General features: G+C 37.7%; 1 protein-coding gene across 1 annotated transcript; it reads left to right on the top strand.

Annotated features, from left to right (window-relative positions):
- Positions 1-6,221: 6,221 nt before the first annotated feature.
- Positions 6,222-17,958, top strand: LOC140157314 (uncharacterized). The gene is made up of 3 exons (XM_072180458.1): positions 6,222-6,336; positions 9,608-9,741; positions 14,186-17,958. The coding sequence occupies exons 2-3, from the start codon at positions 9,618-9,620 to the stop codon at positions 17,956-17,958; spliced, it is 3,897 nt and encodes a 1,298-aa protein (XP_072036559.1). The 5' UTR covers positions 6,222-6,336; positions 9,608-9,617.
- The last annotated feature ends 4,962 nt before the right edge of the window (positions 17,959-22,920 follow it).

Below are 22,920 nucleotides of genomic sequence, written 5' to 3'. Positions count from 1 at the left end.
GCGGATTCAAATGATTTTTTGTGAATCAATCTTCTAAAAATTGCTTCAGCTGAGCAATATATGGAATAATAGTCAAGAAGTAAGTGAAAGTACTTGTAAGGGCTGACATTTTTGTATATCGACACTGTCTTGGGCTCACAATTGGCCAAGATCTCACTGAAAGACCCCCATTGTTAGGGCTTCTCACACAATGACCCTATTTTTTAGGGTTTCTTACCCAATGACCCCTTTTTTTGGCATAAAATCTCTCACTGTGAGACCTTTTTGAAATAATGTGTGCGTCCCCCTGTCACTTTGAAAGTTATGATGCCTCATGCTCCCGGGCTCATGCTCCACCTGAACAGGCTGGGTAGGCAATAAGCATGAAAAACTTGAATGCTGGGAAAAGTATGTTTTGTGTCAATAGGCCAGTCAAATTAAGGAAAATATGTGACCCCTCGGCACAACTGAGCCCGGATGTCGCCAGTGCAACTATTGAGATATGCTCCATCGAACTTAACAATAAACAATAGGAAACAAAGGATTTATTGACTGTTTTATTGATTTTTTACTACTTAAATGTCAAGTACTATAAACATGATATACATCATTTTAAAGTTAATTTGAAGCAGAATATTTTGGTTGAATATCTCAAAAATGATGATTGGCGACTTCAGGGCTCAGTTGTGCCGAGGGGTCACATATGAGGTTTTAACCCATCACTAATTGCAACAATGCATTTCAGAAAAGCCATATCATTATCAAAGTCCCTGAATATCTAAGTAGTGGAACAGTGTTTAATTTGCATTTAAAACCAAAATTGTCACAGGTGAAAATAATTGGTAAAATCTTATTTAAAACCATCCCAATGTATTCCTTTTATCATAAGGATTCAGAAAAAGTATAGTTCCACCCGGAGGGGGGGGGGGGCACTGGTCATTGACGAGGGGGTATCATGCGTGGCCACGAAGTTTCAAATAGCACCCTAAACGAGTATTTACGAGGTCTGAAAATGCACCCCCAAAACAAGTATGACAAGTGCAATTTCATACCCTAAATAAGTATTGACATTATTTTTCCCCCATTAGAAGCAAGTAAATCAGTCATATTTTGACTCTAAAACCCTTCATGATAACTGGGAAAACACAAATTCAAAAGTTCATAATTTTTAACCTTTATTACATACTACATTTGTCTCAAAGGACCCTAAACACCGATTTATTGTACAAGGTATATCCTTTTTCTCAAATTTCCTTGTTTTAGATACCCTATTCACGATACTTAAGTACAGTGCCTGATCATGAAAAAAGACCCTTTTTACTTGAATCTTTGGCCACGCATGATACCCCCTGGTCAATGACCAGTTGCCCCCTGGGAGTTCCACCTGTCTTCGACATAAAGTTCTTGAGTTACATGTGGCCGTTCCCCTATAGGCCTAACTCGAGAACAGAGATAGGTCAAACTATACTTTTCTGAATCCTTATGAGAGGAATATATTGGTATCATATGGATTTAACAAGATTTTAACAAGTTAAAATTTCACCCCTGTACCAATTTTGGATTTATGCAAATTAGGCACTGTTCCACTTTGATTTTCAGGGATTTTTGATATAATATGTGCCCATCCACCACAAACTGGTCGTGTAAAGTCTGCATTTTCCATTTTGAGATACAATCAAAAACAGGAAATGGATTTCTATGTAAAATATAGTAGGAATTTGACCTTTGATGAGCCATCACTTCACTTCCAGATGTCCGATGAAGTTTGTTGAAGTGTCATTTTAAAGCTGAAAGCGCATTCTTTCAAAATCTGCAATAAACAGAAAATGATCTAGAGCCGACTTTACTACCACTTTGTGGTGGATGGTCACATATGTTTTTTAATATTCTTTTCTGAAATGAATGGGGATTAAATGAATTCTGTTGCAATTAGTGGTGGGTTATTTCATAATTTGACCCTGCTATAACAATAGCTTATAAAACTAGTTAAAGCCATATTATAACATTTTCATACAAAATATATTGGTTTAATAAAGTACAATATAATCGTGTAAAAAAATTAATTTGAAAAAATCAGTGAGGGCGTCCTCCTCGGCAAATGTTATAATATGGCTTTAATCTGTTTTAATTTACCAACTTTGTTAAAAAATATGTAGCGTCTTGAAATGCAAAAGCTGTGTTGACAACTTATATGATCAGTTTAACTTTTGTTGGTATTGATAATATTAAAGCTGCCTGTAAAGCTGTAATAAATTATCACATGTTAAAAAGAAAAGTAATACAATGTAACTGTACTTTATTTCTTTGAGTTTTGGTGCAAATTTCAAATTGTGTTAAAAACCTTGCCAATGTAGTCCTCTTAGTCATAAGGATTCAGAAAATGATAGTTTGACTTATCTAGGACGTACCGTTCTTTCGTTATTGGCTCTGGGGGTCAAAGACATGAAATTTTGACAAAAGAAGTAGGTGTCAAAGTGTTCGTTTTGATGCAACAATTCAAATTAAGATAGGATTGCACAATTTAGGATGATCTATTACCAAGCTGCGTAATGCACCAAAGTAGGTCAAGGTCAATAGGCTGCAAACTATATATTTTCTGAATCCTTATTGGAAAATAGTTTTTAACACAATTTGAGCAAGTTTTATTTAGTTTGAAATTTGAAATTTCAAATGGGCTGAAAATTATTGGAATAATTATAGCTTCCTACAATTTTTTTTGGTGCAAAATTGGTTGATTCCCCCTCCTGAAATTCACTTCCCCATGCCCCCCCCCCCCTTAAAAAAAAACCCTGTCTGCCAGCACTGATTGGAATTGAATTTAAATCAGTTTGGGTCCTTTTTGCATTTTGATGCATTGAATTAGAATTGAATTTATTTTATTACTTTTATTTTAGTTCATCAAGAATTGAATTGGAATTGAATCAAAATAACTTTGGGTGTTGAAAAGTTGAATTGGAATTGCATTGAAATGATTTTGAGAAACAGAGAATTGTATTGGAAATTAAAAATTTAGGCTATAGTATAATGGAACGAATCAAATTGGAATCAACATTTTTAGTGCATTTCGATTCCAATTCAATTCAGTTTAAGCTACAAAATTGGAACTTGCAAGTTAACCTGATTTGAGAAAGTTCTTGCCAAGCTCCAAAAGAAACTTGTCACATTTTTACAAGGTCACTCATTAAAATTCTCCTTGATTGAAATGAACAATATTTGAGTTTGTACGCAAGTAAACGTAAACTTGAATATTCTTTCCTTTGCACACAGATACTCCGGGGGGGGGGGCACTCAACTTTAGAAGTGACGGATATGTGCTTACCGGAGTCGGGGAAATAGGGGCCTATCGGGTACAAAACGTTACTTAAAAAAGGGGTCATTGGGTACAAACAAAATTAAAAAGGTGGCCATTGGGTATAATACTTTAAAAAGGGGTCATTGGGTATAAGATTTCAAAAAAGGGGTCATCGGGTAGAAAATTTTTGAAAAAATGGAACAAAATTCTATTTTCTTGTTCCAAATTTTTCAAATTTCCAATACAAACTTGTTGAAATAAGAGAATTTGAAAATGTTGGCATTATTTTTTGGCATTTTGATGATGCTATTCTAAAAAAAAGGGGGTCTCTGGGTAAGCCACAAGCAGAAAAAGGGGGCCATTGGGGTAGCTGCAACTAAAAAAAGGGGGGTCATCGGGTATGACTAACGGGTATAGTCGAGGGGGCCTATTGACAGTCACCACTTCCAAAGTTGAGTGCCCGCGGGCAGATACTAAGAATTGTCTCAATCACAAAAAAAAAATCCCAGATTTCTTTTAAAATACCCAACCACTGTAGATTTTCAATGGCATCTTTTATGAACAACCCATACACAATACACTGTAAATCTAAAAAATGGTAGGGCATTCTAAAAGATAGCCGGCAAGTGAATTGAATTAGAATAGAATTGAAATCAACAACCTCCTGAATCAAAATAACTCACCCCAGACTCGCGGTCGCCCACAAAATGCCATAATTCTCAAAACCGCATCTTTTCTTACATATGAGTGACATTGTAAATTGGTGAATAGGCCTAGAGTACCAATTATGTCATATTTTTTGTTAAAAACTGTTTAATTTATGAAACATCAACAACATTCCAAATTGTATTTTCCTTGGTTATGTACAAGAGGGGAACTCCCATATATTGACATACGTCATGTGCCCATAAAAAGACCCTGGTAGGCCTATTTTTGGCAAATCCTACCCCCATGACCCCGTTTTTGGCAATTAGTCCTCAAAATTAAAATTTCAATGCACTACGTGCACATTTTCAGCAAAATGAACTAGTTTTGTCTATTTTGTACTGTAAAATTGGGTAAAAAGCTATTTTTAATTGTGATGCAAAATTTTGGGCGCTCACATACAAAATTTTTGACGTTGCCAACACTTTCAAGAATGATCCCCTTTTTTCTGAAAATTTCTACGCCGATAGACCCCTAGTTTCATACGCTGGTGGGCACAGGTCCCGGGGCACAGGTACGGTACTTTCATATTCGAGTGCCCCCCCCCCCCCCGGGTATGTACGCTACTTGAATCTTTTTTGATCCATTTAAAATGTCCCTCAGTTGGTATTGGATTTAGTTTGCTTTTTTGCTCATATAATTCTTTTAAATTTTTAAATTTATGCAGGAATTTTTAAAATTTTGCAGGAATTTGACCTGTGGTCCAACTGGGGAGGGACAAAAGCAGTCGAAGAGGGGGTATTTTGGCATGTCCGAAGGGTGTGGGGGTCCAGCGATTTGGCTTTTGGCAGACCATTTTGAGAATTCACCTGCACTGGGGAAGGCCTATAGGCCTACACTTTGCACTCAGAGTGACCAGAACAAGTTGTGCATAGGCCTACCAGCGTCAGCGTCAACTTGAATTATGGGGCCTATCGGCCCCTATCGGTACAAAAGATTATTTTTAAAAAGGGGTTATTGGGTACAAACAAAATTAAAATGGGGGTCTTTGGGTATAATAGCCTATTTTTTTTTTGAAAGGGCACCTTAAAATGGGGGTCATTGCAGGCCTACACAATTTCTGAAAAGCCTCAGTAGGGTCATCGGGTAGAAAACTTTGAAACAAATTGAGCAAAATTTTACTTGTTCCAAATTTACAAAATTTATAATAGGCCTACAAATACAAGCGGTTAAAGACAGCATTGCGTCCTATTGTTATTGCATTGGATTATAGAGGATTATATGACTACCACAACATTTTCTGTCAAGTCCAAAGAGCTAATTTAAATCTTATTAATGTGTAATATTGATAGTGATAGGAATCAATAACTAGGCATACTTTGGGTATGATGACATGAAGAATTTAACATGAGTTTTTATTAGGTCTATTATTTAGATAGAAAAGAAAAAAAAAATGAATGAGTGAAATAATTAAATAAACAAATAAATAGATAAATAAATAATAAGTAATGATACCTAAAATAAAAGAAATAAATTAAATATATAGGCCTATATTATTTTAATTAATATATTTTATCAATATTAAAATAACACCATTGAACATGTTGAAATGAAAAGATCTAAATTACAAATTAAAAATGAGCAAGTGAAATAATATTAAACAAACAGAAAAATAAATTTAAATAAAATCTATAGATAGTAATACTATAGTTTTACTTGAAAAATAAATAAATAAAATTCTAGTATTAGCTGTGTAGCTGTGTGTGTAGGTATGTCACTGGCCGCAATGCTGCCTATGTGTAAAGTTGTAATTATTGATTATAACGGTGCTGCTGTTGCTTGAACTTTAGCAATCAATTTACTTCAGATAATCCTCTATAATCCAATGCAATAATAATAGGACGCAATGCTGTCTTTAACCGCTTGTCTACAAATTTGCTGAACTATTTGCTCTCATTTACCCTCCCCCTGCGCCCTTCCTCCTCCTCCTCCTCCTGCCTCCTCCTCCTCCTTGTCGACACGCAAGTAGTACAGTGCAGTGAGCCTCCATTCGGAGATGTGGATGACAAGCTCCAGATAGCGAGGACGAAAATTCGGGAGTAGTTTGGTTTGGTTTTTCCTGAATTGGGGCAACAATTCACGAATTTGGGTAACAATTCACGAATTTTCTAATAAATTTGAAGTGCATTTATTAACATGGGATGTCCTGCCACATGCAGCAACAGCTGTCAGCAGCATAGCCACTGAAATTGAATGCAAAAGTGAATGTTCAACATTATGTTGCTTGCAGCACTGCCAACATGGCCAATGCGCCCATCCCCATGGCAGTATGTAAATAATATAAATCATGATAATGCATGATTCATGAATGCACTAGTAGTATCACTGCACGGCACACTGTACATTTCCATGCGTAACTGGTAAGTCGTAAACATCGCATTTGTAAACACATTTTACAAGTGTATAAAATAATGCCCGGCCTGCCCTTTGACTTTGTATCAGATAATTTCAGCTTATAAATGAGGACAACGTTTAACATGGAAAAACAGTGGTAGCGAGTCCAGTGAAAACGGGATTTTCCCATTTATATCTGACCGTGTGTTACCCTGAGTAAGGGTAAACACTTGTGCGAATTTGTGCTGAACGTCAAATTGGTCACTTATCCCTCGCTGTTTAATGTGACATCTACACCAATTACAATCCCCGAAATGGTCTACCTTTAAGTCTTTTTAGCCGACCTCAATTCCGAAACATTTAGTGATAGTTAAAAATGCGATCCCCAACCCTTTGGTTACCTTTGGACGAATTTGTAGAAATCTCTGCGGAGTCTCCGTGTCTGAATTTCCCTAGTTCACCATGTAAACTTGTATGGCTCAAAATTCGGACCGCTCGCCTTGCTCGAGAACTCCAGCTTCGAATTTGCACACGATAGTTACGCATTCGATGCTAGAGTACTTTACTATGGTTTTTCGGTCGGACAGCGGTGCAATTTTTAACACCGGAGGTTATTTATTCTGTTAATGTTGAAATTTGAATGAAAGTTATTTTGATGAGTCAACTGTATCTTTTGAGCAAGATTTGCGTATTTTGGACTGTCTAAAATTTTGCTGAAGTGTAATTTTAGCAACATTTTTGATGCAATCGCCTGTCGTGATCGGCTGTGTTTACTTCTGACCTTCCATTACTTTACACGGTGTCATGCTTCAGTGGATCCGACTAGATTTTGAATGCAAAGGTCTCTAGCCTAGAATGTGAAGCTATCGGTGAGCAAATTCTTGGCTAGTGTTCTCGAGCAACGCTCGCCATTAAATTTACTGCTTTCTGTGTTTTGAAATTTGTTGACGTTTTAACGATCCCCGATTCCTGGTCGATTATTTTAGCTGTGTCACGTCACATGCATGACGCTGGTGGGTACCAACCAAACTTCAGAGAAAAAAAACCTCGATCGCCGATAACAATGTGATATGGGACTTACAGAGATATTTCTTGCCAAAATTTGACCATTTCTAGGCAAGTTGACCCTACTTTGTCTGCGTTATGTGAAAAAGGACAGTCTTGTAAGTATAAGTGCAACGCTTTTGATGTTTCGGGAGACTGGGAGGGATCATAATAAAAAAATGATGGAGACTATTCTTGACTGTGTAATATTCCTTCACCACATTGCCGTACGGTTACAGTCTTATACGATGGACAGATACAATGTAGTATCAGTTTGTGAATGAGGACATCGTATAAATTCCTTGTACTAGAAATTCCCCGGTACAAACATCGAAAATGTCGCATTTCTCAGTCCCGGTGATGATACTATATCCGCATCGCTGTTTTCATACATGAATATGCATATCTCTGACCCCTGTAAAGTCAAAAACATGGCGTTGATTTCAACCAATCCGATCCACCGACTGTGACCACGTGGTCGGTTTCATGAATATTTAATAAGCAGCTTGATACTGACGTCATATCTGAGGTGACCAGGAGGCAGGAGCTATATACCATTTTGGACAACTGAGCTCGACTCGTGCGTTCTTTTGGTTGACATAAATCCAACAAAATTTTCAATAACGGGTATAAATAGTAGGATTTCAATTTAAATGAAGTTACTTGTAGTTTTGAGGAATGACAAAGTTGTTTTTGGAAACTTGGATGTTTGTTTCAACTGATGATGTAGGATCGCAAGGTGAGTGAATTCGTGAAGAGATTTGCTTGTTTGAGTGATAGTAGGATACGGGATGTAGGCTAGTCCCCTGTGTTTGACCTGCTCCGACGTCTCAATTCACGCGGAATTATTCGTACTTGCTTACGGAGACAGCAATACTGTGTATTGCTGTATGGAACCAGACATAACCGTGTGTAAAAATACCTTCAAAAATCTTTTGTTTTGAAAACTTTCCAAGTCTCTAAATTCAAAATAAGAAAATATCTTGAAAGAAAAAACTTGTACCTTTACATATTCTATATTCCTATTTTGTGTGAAAAATAACGTTTAGGTAGTCTAATAGAGCATGCATCATAGCATACTTTGAGACATCGAAAACTTTATGGTCGCCATTTTGAAAATTCGGGAGAGGCGAAATACTATGCACTACTTTTCTATTCAAATCACCATCTGACATCATTAATTAAATGAATATTCATATAATTTAAGACGTCAAGAAATGACCTTTAACCTCATACCAAATTCATGCCGATTTACAATTCCAGTGAATGTAGGGATTCTTGCAAAGTTTTGTTACAATTGGAGATTCCGCAAAATTCCTCACCTACATATTGTGATGGTACATGCCACTGGGTTATTGCTGGTGATGCATATGGCTGGCTCTTCTGTCACTACGATGTTTCGTGTACTGAGGCACCATGGGATGCGTATTGTATAACCATTGCTCAGTGTAGTATGTAGGGGTTAGTGGGTTACTGTCATTGTATCAAATGCCTTCCCATAATGCATTGCAGTTCAGAACAGTAGGCCCTATATAATGCTCCATTTTTGTAGAATTGAATTGTTACTTGTAGGTGTGCTGAAGCAGCATGGGTTGTGTAATATTTAACCAGTGTACTGTAATGATACCCGGGTACAAAAACCAGCTGCTCGATACCCGAATTAAAAATAAGCACTAAATTGGAATTGAATTGCCGGGTGAATCAAATCAAAATATTAAAATTAGACTTTTATTGCCAGTTAGGACTAACTAAAGGATTAGGATTTAGCTATGCTGGCAAAACTGGATAATATTTTTTAAATCAAAAAAATTAGTTCTGTATTTTTCTGGAATGGGGAGTAGCAGTATGTACAATTACTGATGTTGACCACTCCAGTCTCCTGAATACTTGGTGGCAATGTTATGTACATTTTCTCATGTTTTTTATTGTTTTTTCCTCACCTTTTGCCTATATCTCAGTTTCATTATTGCCAACTTTAGCGTGATTGGACCAGATCTGGTCATACAGCGTATGCATGCACAAAACTGTTGGCTGGGTGACAGTCACACGTGTGGCTTGCTATCCCCGTTCTGCTGGTTGACACCAGAGGAGTCGGTGGTTTAAAACCCAGGCAGAGAAAAAACTTTTCTCTTCATCTTCTTTCCTTCCTTCTTTCCATCCATTCAGGCAAAAAGCAGAAAGCGAGTTGGGTTAATGAACAATCCCAGTGAACCTAACATAATGATAAGAGCTTTGCCATGTTTTCTTCTTCAGATTCATCAAGATGTCCTCACAGAAAAGAAAGCTGCATTCTGATGATGCTGAGGCTTCACCGTCCAAGAAGAAGACAAAACATGCAAAGGCCATTAAAAGACCAAGAAGTTTGTTTGAAGTAATTACTAGCAGTGGTGAGTACAAAGAAGTGCAATCAGGGTTCCCATGGTCCTTGAAAGTCCTTGAATTTGAAAACACCTTTTCAAGGTATTTTTTTGTTCTATTTAACCTATCTCGGCTTGAAATGACAAAATTTTTGGCAGGGGGTCTGAGTGGATTTGAGTACAAAATCCTTCATAGTACTCCTTTTCTGGCATACTGCTATGATTTTGTGGTCTAAATATATATGTAAATGAGCTTAAGATACCTAATTTTGAAAGTTTCATGAAAATCGGATATTCCATTTTCTTCAAAATTGCCATTTTGGGTCAAAATTGAGCGTGAGGGCGCTTTTCAAGATTTTACGCAAATTGTCTTCCTTAATTTCGGTATTTTAATGTTTACAACTATGAAAATACACCGAAGTTTGATCTGCTCGAGGAATTTGAGCTTTTTAGCAGAAGTAGTGTGTCCGCAACGCTCATCAGAACGTTCATTTGGATGCCACCATTACATTGTACATGATAAAAGGTTATTGACCCCATGTATTTGTATAGCAGTATTGAAGGAACATTCAAATGAGTGATACAGACAAACTAATCATGATAAAATCCTCAAATTTCTTGAACTAGTGATTATCTTCATAGCTACATGTATTAACTTAAAACATCGAATGGACATGGTCGCATGTCACAAATAGGTCACCCAAAAATGGAGGATCCGTAACATGAAAACGCTTTCTTCACACTTCAAGTTTGGTTTATTCCAAAAGTATAATACCTATTGTAGAAAGTTTGGTGTCATTTTGTAGATAATTATGTTCTTTGTCAAATACAAAAACCCCAAGTCAATTGGACATATACTTTGAGATTTATACTTCAATATGTAAGATGTGTCAATGGAGGATCCGGGCGGAGAGCCGGGTGGGGAGAGCCCCATAGGATTGTACACAAAATTGTGAAAATATGGCCAACTTTAAACCTTTGTATCTTAAAAAGTACAAGTAGCATGGACCACAAATTGCACATATATCATCCTGGATTGTAGATCTACCTCATAGTAGATCAAATGTAACAAAAGATGTAACTAATAAATTGCCTAATTAAATGCTAATTAAGACAGTTTTCCCTATATGTTACTGTACAAAGTGTGCATGTAACGCTCCGACATTTCAAGTGGCTTATCTCTTGCCAGAGTCACCCTGCTTATTCAAAAGTACACATATTTTTAAGGAAATTTGATGAGGAATTCAATTATGCTATTAGTTTTAGTGCCAGAAATGGAGGAAAAAGTTTTGATTGATAATGTCATTAAAATTGTAAAATTATTTTACAATTTTTGACCACCCTGTATGTTTAACGCAAGGGATAGCAAACTCTTTCTTCCTAATTTGCTTGAAGGGCCCATGCAATGTCTTTCTGAATCCATATTTATTTTGAGCTACATAGCTTTCAGAAAAGAAAAATATGGGGTTCATCATGACAAGAAAGATGCTAATTTTGTTGTTGTTTCACCCTGTATATTTCTTACCCACCCTGTATTATGATGTTATACTTTGTTGATTCGGCATCCTTGTAATATAAGCTTTCCAGAAATATATACTTTTAATGGTCTAAAATGTTTTCATTAAAAGTTGTGTTTAAGTGAATCAAAATTGGTGATTTTTTTCTCATTTTACATTATGTTACACAAAAGATGACCAGTTCATGACATGCGACCACATACAAACTTGCGGAAAATCATGAAAAGTGCCCTCATGCTTAATTTTGAACCAAAATGTCCATTTTTTAAAAGAAAACACAATTATGTCAAATTTTCATGCAACTTTCAAAGTTAGGTAGTTTTAGCTCATTTACATACATTTAGACATCAAAATCTTAGCAACATGCCAGAAAAGGACTACTTTGAATGATATTGTACTCCCTCCACAATGATAAGATATGTGACACAAGAGGGCGCTGCACACTTTTTTCTCGGACACCAGGCCAAAAATTTTGTCATTTCATGTTGAGATAGATTATATAGAACAAAAAAACTGTTTACAAACAAAAATAACCAAAAAAGTCATTTTGGCTTCACTATAGCTCACTCTGGTAGTTAAACTTGATATTAAAAACAGCTTAGATCATGAATATAACATTGCTTATCTTGTCATATTGAAGTGCCACCCCCAGATATTTTGAGCAATGGGGGTAACAATTAACTTGATGTCTCTGGATATGCCCCTGACTGTGTATGTGCTTTGCAGAATTATGTTACTGTGACCAGTGTAAACACACCTATGTCGCAACCGCAACCATAGGTGGAATGTATAGAGTATTTAGACAAATATAGGAATCCAATTCTGGACTCACCAATAATTTTTTTCAGTAATGTTGTGACCCATCAGATGATCAGACTGTAAGTTGTTTCATGGTGGGGTCCCATGCATGTGATAGTAGGAAAACTCTCAAGATCTGGCTGCTCAGCTCTTTTGAGGTTGTATGGCTTCTTGAACTCCCCTTTCAAACCACCTCCCCTCCTTATCAAAGATAATGATGTCATCAGGTTTGAATTGGTGGCTAGAGAGAGGAGAGTGGGTTTTCTTTTTGGAAGTTCCTCTCTGGTGCTGGTTAAAACAAGCTTTAACCCTAACCGTACCGTGTACTACAAAATAATACTTGATGATATGACGCAATCACCCTAAGTGATATATAGGCACAGTTTCGCTGGCCAGTGAAGCCCAAGACCCATGGCAAGGTGTCGCTGACCGTGTGCTTGGCATGCAAGGGATCTCGGGTTCGAATCCCACCCAGAGCAAACAACTTCTTTCTTTCTTTTCTCTCTTTATTCCTCCCTTCTTTCCCTTCCCATCGCCAAAAAGCCCTTAGGCGGTTTGGGTTAGGTTACCACTATCGAAACTCAATATGCTTCCTTAACCCTAACCGTACCATGTACTACAAAATACTACTTGATATATGCACTGTTCATGCGTGCACCCTGACCCCCATGTGGTGTGATGACGCAATCGCCCCTAAGTGATATATAGGCACGGTTTCACTGGCCAGGGAAGCCCAAGACCTGTGGCAAGGTGTCGTCGACCGTGTGCTTGGCATGCGAGGGGTCTCGGGTTCGAATCGCACCCAGAGCAAACAACTTCTTTCTTTCTTTTCTCTCTTTATTCCTTCCTTCTTTCCCTTCCCGTCGCCAAAAAGCCCTTAGGCGGTTAGGGTTAATGGACCATTTTGTCCAGGGTTTTGTGTCTCCTATGTAAGACTGGGCACAGCAAATTTCAGAGCAAGTGAGTCCGTAAACAATGTTAGATTGTTTGTCTTTCAGAGTTATTTCTTTTATGTGCACTAGTTTGCTCCATAAATTGTTAGAGGGCTTGTAGGAGGTAGCTATGCCAAACGACTTGAAAGTGTTTATGACTCTCTCTGAAAGGCCTGTTGAGTAAGGTATTATAACTCTGGCTTTCCTTAGTGGCACCTCCCGTGTTGTTTTGTTGTGGGGTATCTTTGGGTTTGGATGGCTTTTTCAAAGGTCCAGACTGGGTAGCCACATTGTTGAAGGGCATTGTGGATGTTATCTTTCTCCTATTGAACAACTTCACTTTCTTCAGAAGTAATCCACATGGCGCCAGGGACCCCATCAAGAAACAACTTCCATGCTAATTACCGTCACATGACATTACTGAAAAAAAATCTTGGGCAAGTCCAGAATTTGATTCATATTTTTGTCTATTCTCTAATACTGGATGCCTCAAAATCTTACACAGGATTTACATATTATGTCTCATTTTATCATTTTCATGTTCTAAGGTACATTCTAGTATTTGATAATTTTGATGTTTAATTGTGAAATGCATTCATTCCATTAACCATCCAAGGTGCTTAACAAAGTCATTTTGGGTGTGCGTGCGCTTACTTTCTTATTATTGCTTACAAAAACTTGATACTATACTACTGCTAAAATATTTGTTTGCTTAAATTTGTATTATGGTAAATTAAGATGGGTTCTTTGTTTATTTATTTATGTTCTTTGTTTATTTATTTATGTTTATGTGTATATTCGTTGTTTTGATTAAATTATAATTATTTGTTAGTTAAAAGGTGGTACATCGTTATCAGGCCTCGGCTTTGTGATGTACCTTCCTTCATCAAATCTTGTTAATACACAATAATTGTATATAATAATGCTATAATGTTTGTATGAGATTGATGAAAATAAAGATTGATTGATTGATTGAATTGCACCATAGATAATGGCCCAGAATATGGAATTTATACATAGATGGACCTGTGTTTGATACACATGTAGTTGCATTGGATCCTGAACATAATGATAGAAGCTACTGTGCGCTAATACGGGCATGGGCAGTTAATGGAACAAATACGATATTCCTGTTCCCATACCCTAGAACTAGTTCATAAATTTTGTGATTGTTCAAGAGTTTCATGATTAATGTTCTTTATGTAATTGTTTAATTGTTTTCCACAGAAGAGAGTGATTCGGACTTCCAAGATGATGCTGATAATGATCCTGATTGGATTGCAGAAACAAAATCAGCAGCTGATTTACTTATGCAGTTAGCTGCTTACACAGGTGAGGATGACAGAAATGATGCAACTGACGAGTATGACGCTTCTACAAGGGATGCAGAAAAGGTGACACAAGGTTTGAAGAAGAAAAAGAAAATTAAAAGGACAAAGAAGGGTAAGAAGGAAATGAAAACTGCAGTACGTAGGAAGAGGGAGCAGGGAGTGACTCATAAAAATGGGCGCCAAGGAAGTGCAGAAGAAGAAACCTGTGATATATGTATGAGAAGTATTAAGACGTTTTCTATGAAGAAACATAAAGAGGGACATACAGAAGATGAAAGATGTCAAACGACTAATGATGTGTTTAAGTGTTTGAATTGCCTGAAATACTATGGCGATAAAAATAAGTTTCGCATTCACAGACAATTTTTTTGTGGTCTTCAACGAAGTGCAGAGAAGGAAACCTGTGACATCTGCATGAGGGTTCTTCAGAAGAGTGGTATGTACCTTCATAAAAATGGTCATGCACAAGATGAAAGATGTCAAACTACTGATGGTGTGTTTAAGTGTTCAAGTTGCCTGGTATGCTATGACAATAATAGTAAGTTTCGCGTTCACAGACATTATTTTTGTCCTTCAAGTGCCACTGGTGAAGAGAAAGACAACCATGAAAGTGCAGTTGATGGTGGTGCAACACCCAGTGAAACAAAAAAGAAATTTGTGAGGCCTTGCTCGGAATGTAGTAGAGTATTTTCCAATTTGAATGGACTGAAAATTCACCATAGTCGTGTCCATAACAGGAAAGGGTTGAATGTGGTGTACCAATGCAACGCTTGTGATCAAGGATTTGATTCCAAAAGTGTACTACAAAAGCACAAGCAGGATAAGCATTGGAAAGTTACATATAAATGTCACTTCTGTCATTTAATATTTGAAAGTTGGCGGTTGAGGCAGCATCACATCAAGATGATCCATGCAGGAACATATGAATGTGAATACTGTGGGAACACTGAAAAACAGAGAGCATATCATACAAAGATATGTCTGATGAACCCTCGAAATCAACAGCAATCAAAGAAGCAGACATTTGCAAATCCTGTACCATCTTGTAACAAAGAGACCTCAAGTAATGTTGGATTAGTAACATCTCTGGAATCTCAACAGCCAGAGCCTGATCCATCACCACAATCTGTGTCTAGAACACCAAAATCTGAGTGTTATGAGTGCAAGAAATGTTGCATTACATTTGAAAGCAGAAATAATTATGTTGTGCATAAAAAAACTTGTAAGATGGCAGCCAAAAAGGAAAATGACAATCATCATGCTGGCCACAAGAGTCAACCAGAAAGTAAAGTCTATGAATGTGAAGCATGTCTGGAGATCTTTAGCGATAGTCTGAAATTATGTGTACATGAGGCAGAGCACCTGTCCATGATGTGTTTAGATTGCAATGAAATCATCCCAGATGAGGAGACACTAGAGATGCATGTACTGCTTGAATGCCCTGAGAGATACAAACTATTCTCAAATAAGATGCACATAGAGGAGATAGATGCCAGCAGAGATGCAGCAGGGATAGATCACACTTGCAGCATTTGTCGCACAACATTTGAGAATGAGAAGCATTTAAGTATCCATAAAAGGACCCATTTTATTCACATCACAAGAAAAGAAGTTGATATTACAGGTGTGGAGTTTGATGAGGTGAATCATGAGGGGTCAGACAAGAATACTACAAGTGATGGCCCAAAACATGATGAAATGAGTACAGATATTCAAGACAACATTGTGACAAATTTAAATGATGACAGTAAACAAGTGGAGAAGACACAAAAGATCTGTAGCAGTTGCAATGTGGAGTTCACTTCTGCAGCAGGCTTGAAGGAACACCAGAAACGTGTGTCATTGACTGAATCAAAGTACCCTCAACTTTGTCAGATGTGTAGCGGACATAATAGGCCAGTAATTGTAAGTGAATGTCGGTATTTGCAGCACAAAAAGCAATTCCAGTTCTTGTGTCAGTTTTGCAGAATGCATTTCAAGGATTATAGTGGTCTTAAGCGACATATAAAGCGATCACATGACTATGAAAACAAGAAGGAATGTCTTGGATGTCATCGAATCTTTGGTCCACAAGAGTATATGCAGCATATTAAGTATAACAGACAAGAAGTAGAGCATTTAGACCAAAAATGTTTGTCATGCGGGAGAGTATATATAGATATAGATCATCATGCAAAGAAATTCAATATAAAGTGTAGTATTTGTTGGCAACATTTTCAAAGCAAAGACCACCTGGCAAAGCATAGAAAACAGTGCCACAATGCTAGTGCAAAATTCAGAACAAAGCAACATTCACATCACTGGTGCAAGCATTGTGATAAGTTCTTTGAGAAAGCCAGCCTACTTTCAGCCCATGTGAAGAGTGTATTGGAAGAAGAATCATCTGAAAGCCTTTTATGTTCATGGGAATATAAATATTCAACCTGCTTGCGTTGTGGCATAACCTATACAAAGGATTCAGATTACAGGCTACATAAATTTATTTGGCGGCATGAATGTCATTGTTGTCATCGTCATTTTCAAAGCAAAAAAGAGTTCAGGGACCATTATGAGTATGTGCATGCTGCTGAAGAAAAAGCAGGCACAGACCTTAGCAACCTGCTCCAGGATTTTAGATGCCAATATTGTGGGCACTCATTTGACACACTAAAAGACAAGTTAGAGCATGAATTCCAAACCAAATACGAAAAGCATGGCAGCTACTTCATATACAAAGGTAAATTTCCATTACCATGTGAAGACTGTAATGAAACGCTAGATACAGTATGTCAACTGGATATCCACAGAAGAAGGCATAAACAAAAACCGGCTAAACCTGCTATTGTATCCTGCCGGTTTTGTCGAGTACAGTTTACAAAATTGACCAAAAAAAGAGGGTTTTACCAGCATGCAGAGACAATTGACGAGAAATGTGAGGCTTGTGGTATGAAACTGTACAGCTCCTGTCAAAAGATGATCCACATGAAAGAAGGATGTGTTAAATGTCAGTGTATGTATTGCGGAGCTCAGTTCAAAAGTATGTCACATAAAAATGACCATGAGAGTGGCTATTCTCCTTTAATGGGGCAGGCTAGGTGCAGTGTATGCTGTGTGGATCTGGCATGCTGTCAAATTCCTGAACACGAGGAGCATGTTGAAGACAAACTAAAAGGTGCAGTTTGTGCATATTGCCTTGAAGTTATTCCATCAGAAGACCAAAAGATTATCCAACATCAGATGTTACATCAAGATAAATGGTATGTTTGCAGCAGCTGTGGTGAGACCATTGAAGCAACGTGCCAAAAGAAACTTCATGAGAAGTTTGTATGCTGTAAGTGTGGTACACATTTTGAGACATATCAAGACCTCGTTACTCATTTGGTGAAGTACAATATTCATAATGTGAGCACAAATGCTACAGCAGAAGGTAGTTCTGGACAGGCGAGTAAAAAGTTGTTAACGGAGAAAGCAACGTATGATACCTTTCTAGATGATCAAGAAGGAAAGGCCACCTATGTGTGTTTGTATTGTGGAGATAACAATACATATGAAGAAATTATCAATACAGATGAAGAAATGATGGAGCACAAATCAACCTATAAGTATCGAATGTCCTCAATGCATGAAGCATTTCAGGACTCCACTGGCAGCCAGTCATCATTTCCAGGAGGTAAATCATGTCACTTGTAGGTCAGAAGGATTGGAAGATATTACAGAGAAAACTGGTGAACCTATGGGTATGAAGAAGAGAGGGAAATTCAAAGTGGAAGATGACATTTTGATGCAATATTGGCAGCAGTCTGTATGTGATGAGCTTTATCAACAAGACAAAGGAAGAGTCAGTGAGCAGCATTCAAAACAATCGACTATGGAATTTCAAATTGGTTTTGAGGAGTATAGTATTTTACCTTGCAATACTACCAATGCCAATGAAGGCATTGCTTTGAATTATAATGAAGCTCAAAATGGATGCCCAGTGTCAAGTAGCAATGAGATGCCACAAAGAGCTAGTGACCTTGGACTTAGTACAACCGAATCCATTGTTACATCATTGGAGGACAATAGTGCAGAGATACATCCCAAAGAAGAAGATGAAAGTAATATCAAAGTACCAAACCCAGCAATGAGAAATCAGTTTAATTGTTTTCATTGCAAGAAACAGTTCAAATCGTGGTTCAAATTTTCTTCAAGACGTGAGGAGCATGTTGCAAGTGAAGACACCAAAGGACTTTTGTACACCTGTACAAAATGTGATAGATCATTTGATGTCATGTGCGGTTTAAAGTATCATATAGCGCGTATATGTAAACATTGTGGAATGCATTTCAGTAGTATCAAAGCCAAAAAGGATCATGAACAGCAATGTAAAGATGCAAAGAGAATTACAGACTGCAATGTTTCCACTGCATTGGTCAAGGGTGAAAGGGAGGATGTGTCACTTGCATCTGTGCAAGAATCACAGGCTGTGGAAGATGAAGAATTGATGCAGACAGCTGTTGAAACAGATGATGGAAATGATGAAGAAACAGAAACAGCAGTTGAAGCTGAAAGAGAAGAGAAGGGGTCATCTGTGCATTTTAAACAAGAATATGGTAATGCAGCTGAAGATGACATACCAATTGAAAAAGAGAATGATGATGTCAATACAGATCTTGAGATAGAAAAGACAGTAGAGGGTGATGATGCAATGATGGACAGTGAAGCAGGGAATGAAGTACTTTCCCATCAGAATTGCAATGAAAGAAAATCAAACAGGTTAAGGAAAAGTAGAGAGAAAAAATTATCTGTAATAATGAGCTTGACCAAGCCAGTAACAAGAAAAGGTAGTCTGCCAAAGAGAGCAGTGACAGATGACAAGAAGTGTGAGTTTTGTATGCAGCTGTCATCAAAGTCTCCTCCTTTAAAAGGTTGCAAAAAAACCTGGCGTTGTCATCAGAATGATGAGTCTTTGAAATGGATGAAATGTGTCTGCTTACACTGCAACCTGGAATTACCCACCAAATGTCACATCCACTATCATTTTGATCGATTTGAAAGGTGTACTAAGAAGAATCATCATGGATGTGGAAAGCATTTTGCCACACGTAAAGCCAATCAAGAGCACTATTTTCAGAAGTGCAGACTTTGTAGGGAAATCAGTTTTGGCTCAAAGGATGACATGGAAAAGCATAAGAACAGTTGGCACAAAGCCTTCAATGCTAATTGGACTGCAGAGCTTGAAGCAACTTACTGTGCAACTAAATCAGATGCTGCTGAAAGTAGTCAGCCAGTTTGTAGAATGGAAAAGCAAGATACACAAGCAGCAGCAAAGAGCCATAAAGCCACTAAAGCATATGACCCGGCATATAGAAAGCTAAAGTCAGATAAACAAGCAGCAAAAAAGAGCCAGAAAGCCACTAAAGCATATAAAAAGCTAAAGACGGATAACCAAGCAGCAAAAAAGAGCCAGAAAGCTACTAAAGCATATAAAAAGCTTAAGTCAGATAAACAAGCAACAACAAAGAGCCAGAAAGCCACAAAGGCAAATAGAAAGCTAAAGACGGGTAAACAAGTAGCAACAAAGAGCTTTATTCCACCTGTCAACAGAAAAGAAGTGAACTCAAGCTTAGGTGCACCTGCTGATAGAAAGAGAAAACAGAAAGCATCTATGTCTGTGCCACTTGCCGAAACTAGAAACTCATCTACTGCCAGAACAAATGTTGATGTTTTACCAGGTGGTTTGGTAGAACTTCATAACATTGAACTTGGTGTGAGAGAGAAATCATCAATCGGAAGAACGCTTTTAATCGGCGACAAAGCAGACAACCATTTTGTTGAATGTGTCACTATAAATAACCAAAGTTACCTGACATTCAATTATCCAGCAAGTCATACAGGGATATTAAATGCTGGACAACAAAGTGACAAGAAATTTTCTGTGCTGATCATGGATAAAGATCAGACTTACACTAGTAAACCAAGTTGTGAAATGGGGAGTCCTAGACAGGCACTTGTGGTTAAACTTGGAGAGTCTAAAGTACACACCATTGAGAAGTTGAATAATTTACGTGGTTGCTATACATATATAGTGGAGTTGTCAAAACCACTAGCTGTCACTTCAGAAGGACCTACACATCAAACAAATATTACTGTTTTACCAGGTGGTTTGGTAGACCTTGCTAACATTGAACTTGCTGTAGAGAAATCATCAATCGGAAGAACAGTTTTAATTGGTGAGAAAGCAAATAACCATTTTATAGAATGGGTTGCTGTTAATAACAAGATTTATTTGATATTCAATTATCCAGCAAGTCACAATGGGATATTCAATATGCTTGGACAAAATGAAAAGAAATTTTCTGTAACGATCATGCACATTGACCAGACCAGCAAACCAAGTGGTGAATTGATGAGTCCTACATGTAGACAAGCACTTGTGATTGAAATTGGGGCCCAGCGCAAAGTTCACAGCATAAGGAAGTATTTAGCTGGTTATTATTATGCATATGAAGTGGAGTTGAAAAAACACTACCTGTCCCCTTAGAACAAGTGAGCTCAACTCAACCAATTACCACAAAACAAGTCGACTCAAGACCACTTGTGAACTCATCAGTATCTGTTGTCACAGAAGGAGCAAACTCAAACCCACAGATCACCTCAAAACCAATAAACTCAACAGTATCTGTGACTGCGAAAGGATTGAACTCAAGATCACTGGTCACTACAAAACAAGTGAACTCAACAGTATCTGTTGCTGCAAAAGGAGCAAACTCAAGACCACTGGTGTCCACAAAACAAGTGAACTCATCAGTATCTGTTGCTGCAAAAGGAGTAAACTCAAGACCACTGGTCACCACAAAGCAAATAAACTCAACAGTATCTGTTGCTGCAAAAGGAGTAAACTCAAGACCACTGGTCACCACAAAACAAGTGAACTCAACAGTATCTGTTGCTGCAAAAGGAGTGAACTCAAGACCACTGGTCGCCTCAAAACAAGTGAACTCAACAGTATCTGTTGCCACGAAAGGATTGAACTCAAGATCACTGGTCACCACAAAACAAGTGAACTCAACAGTATCTGTTGCTGCAAAAGGAGTGAACTCAAGACCACTGGTCACTACAAAACAAGTGAACTCAACAGTATCTGTTGCTGCAAAAGGAGCAAACTCGGGACCACTGGTCACCACAAATCAAGGGAACTCAACAGTATCCGTTGCTGCAAAAGGAGTTAACTCAAGACCACTGGTCACTACAAAACAAGGGAACTCATCAGTATCTGTTGCTGCAAAAGGAGCAAACTCAAGACCACTGGTCACCACAAATCAAGGTAACTTAACAGTTGTTGCTGCAAAAGGAGTGAATTCAAGACCATTAATCACCACAAAACAAGGGAACTCAACAGTATCTGTGGCTGCAAAAGGAGTGAATCCAGGACCACTGGTCACCACAAAACAAGTAACACCACCTGTTGCTATCAAAGAGGTGAACTCGTTATTATGTGTACCTCTTGATACCAAAGACAATGAGAAGGCATCTACATCTAGACCACTTGACACTGAAAATAGCGGAAACCCACCAATTACCAACACATTATTTTCTGTTGTTCCAGGTGGTTTGATAGGATTTACTGACATTTTATTTGATACAAAGCATGTATCACTTTCAAATACACTTTTACTCGGAGAGAAAGCAAACACACATTTTGTTGAATGTGTTACAATCAATGATGAAAGTTATGTGAAATTTAATCATCCAGCAAATTATACTGGGGTTATCACTTCATATGAGGAACTTGATGAAGGAAAGAAGCGATTGACAGTGACAATTACACCCGATTCTAGTAATGAGGGCGCCAGTTGTAGGGAAGCTCTTGTGGTGAAAATAGGACAGTATAAAGTTAATGCTGCAAAAGACTATGCACATAATATAATGCACAAGTATTCAGTAGATTTGTCTTTGTAAATATTAATATTAAGGGGCTCTTCCAGTTGAAATACATACACCCCTATGGAAGACATGACCTTAATCTTCCACACAGGGAGTGTGAATTTCAAATGGGTTACCTGAATGGGTGGCTCCCAGGGATGTAGCTACGGCGGGCAGCAGAGCCCAGCACTCAGATTTAGAGCCCACTACTGATAAACAATTAAGTTCTAGCACCCAGCACTCAAGTCTCCAAAATTGCAAGATCACATAGAATTTGACCAAATTTTGACAATTTTCAATAAAATTAACAATTTCACGAAATTTCCCCCAAATACCACCCGGCACTAAAATTTCTCTAGCTACAACCCTGGTGGCTCCATATGAAATCTACACTCCCTGTGTAGGAGATTAAGCTCATGTTTCCCATAAAGGTTCAGTACCACTAATTATCTATTACACAGTTTTCAATGGGAAAATGGATAATTTTGGACAGAGATTTCTCATATTCAGAATTCTCACAGTTAAACGCCACCAACATCAGGTGAAACTAGATGATTTAGATGCCTGGGTTTATGCCAAATGATTAAAAACTCAACATAGTTTGACCTGAGACTTTTCTTGTTTTAACACACTGAAACATAAACACCTTAAAATGGCAGGGCGCCCTTGAAGATGAAAGTTACAATCAGGTAGGGTGTAAAAACTGATGCCGTGTGGATGAATTTTGGTAATATTACAACAAAAATG

The sequence above is a fragment of the Amphiura filiformis genome, chromosome 7, assembly GCF_039555335.1.
Source record: "Amphiura filiformis chromosome 7, Afil_fr2py, whole genome shotgun sequence".
In the NCBI taxonomy this organism is placed as follows: domain Eukaryota; kingdom Metazoa; phylum Echinodermata; class Ophiuroidea; order Amphilepidida; family Amphiuridae; genus Amphiura; species Amphiura filiformis.
Note: the sequence above shows the minus strand (reverse complement) of the source record. Positions and strands in the feature narration are given on the sequence as shown.

What these genes read in the sequence shown, in the direction of transcription:
- LOC140157314 (XM_072180458.1), top strand. Translation starts at nt 9,618, where the DNA reads ATGTCCTCACAGAAAAGAAAGCTGCATTCTGATGATGCTGAGGCTTCA. An exon ending in TGAAGTAATTACTAGCAGTG is followed by an intron (nt 9,742 to 14,185) that starts GTGAGTACAAAG and finishes TGTTTTCCACAG; the next exon opens with AAGAGAGTGATTCGGACTTC.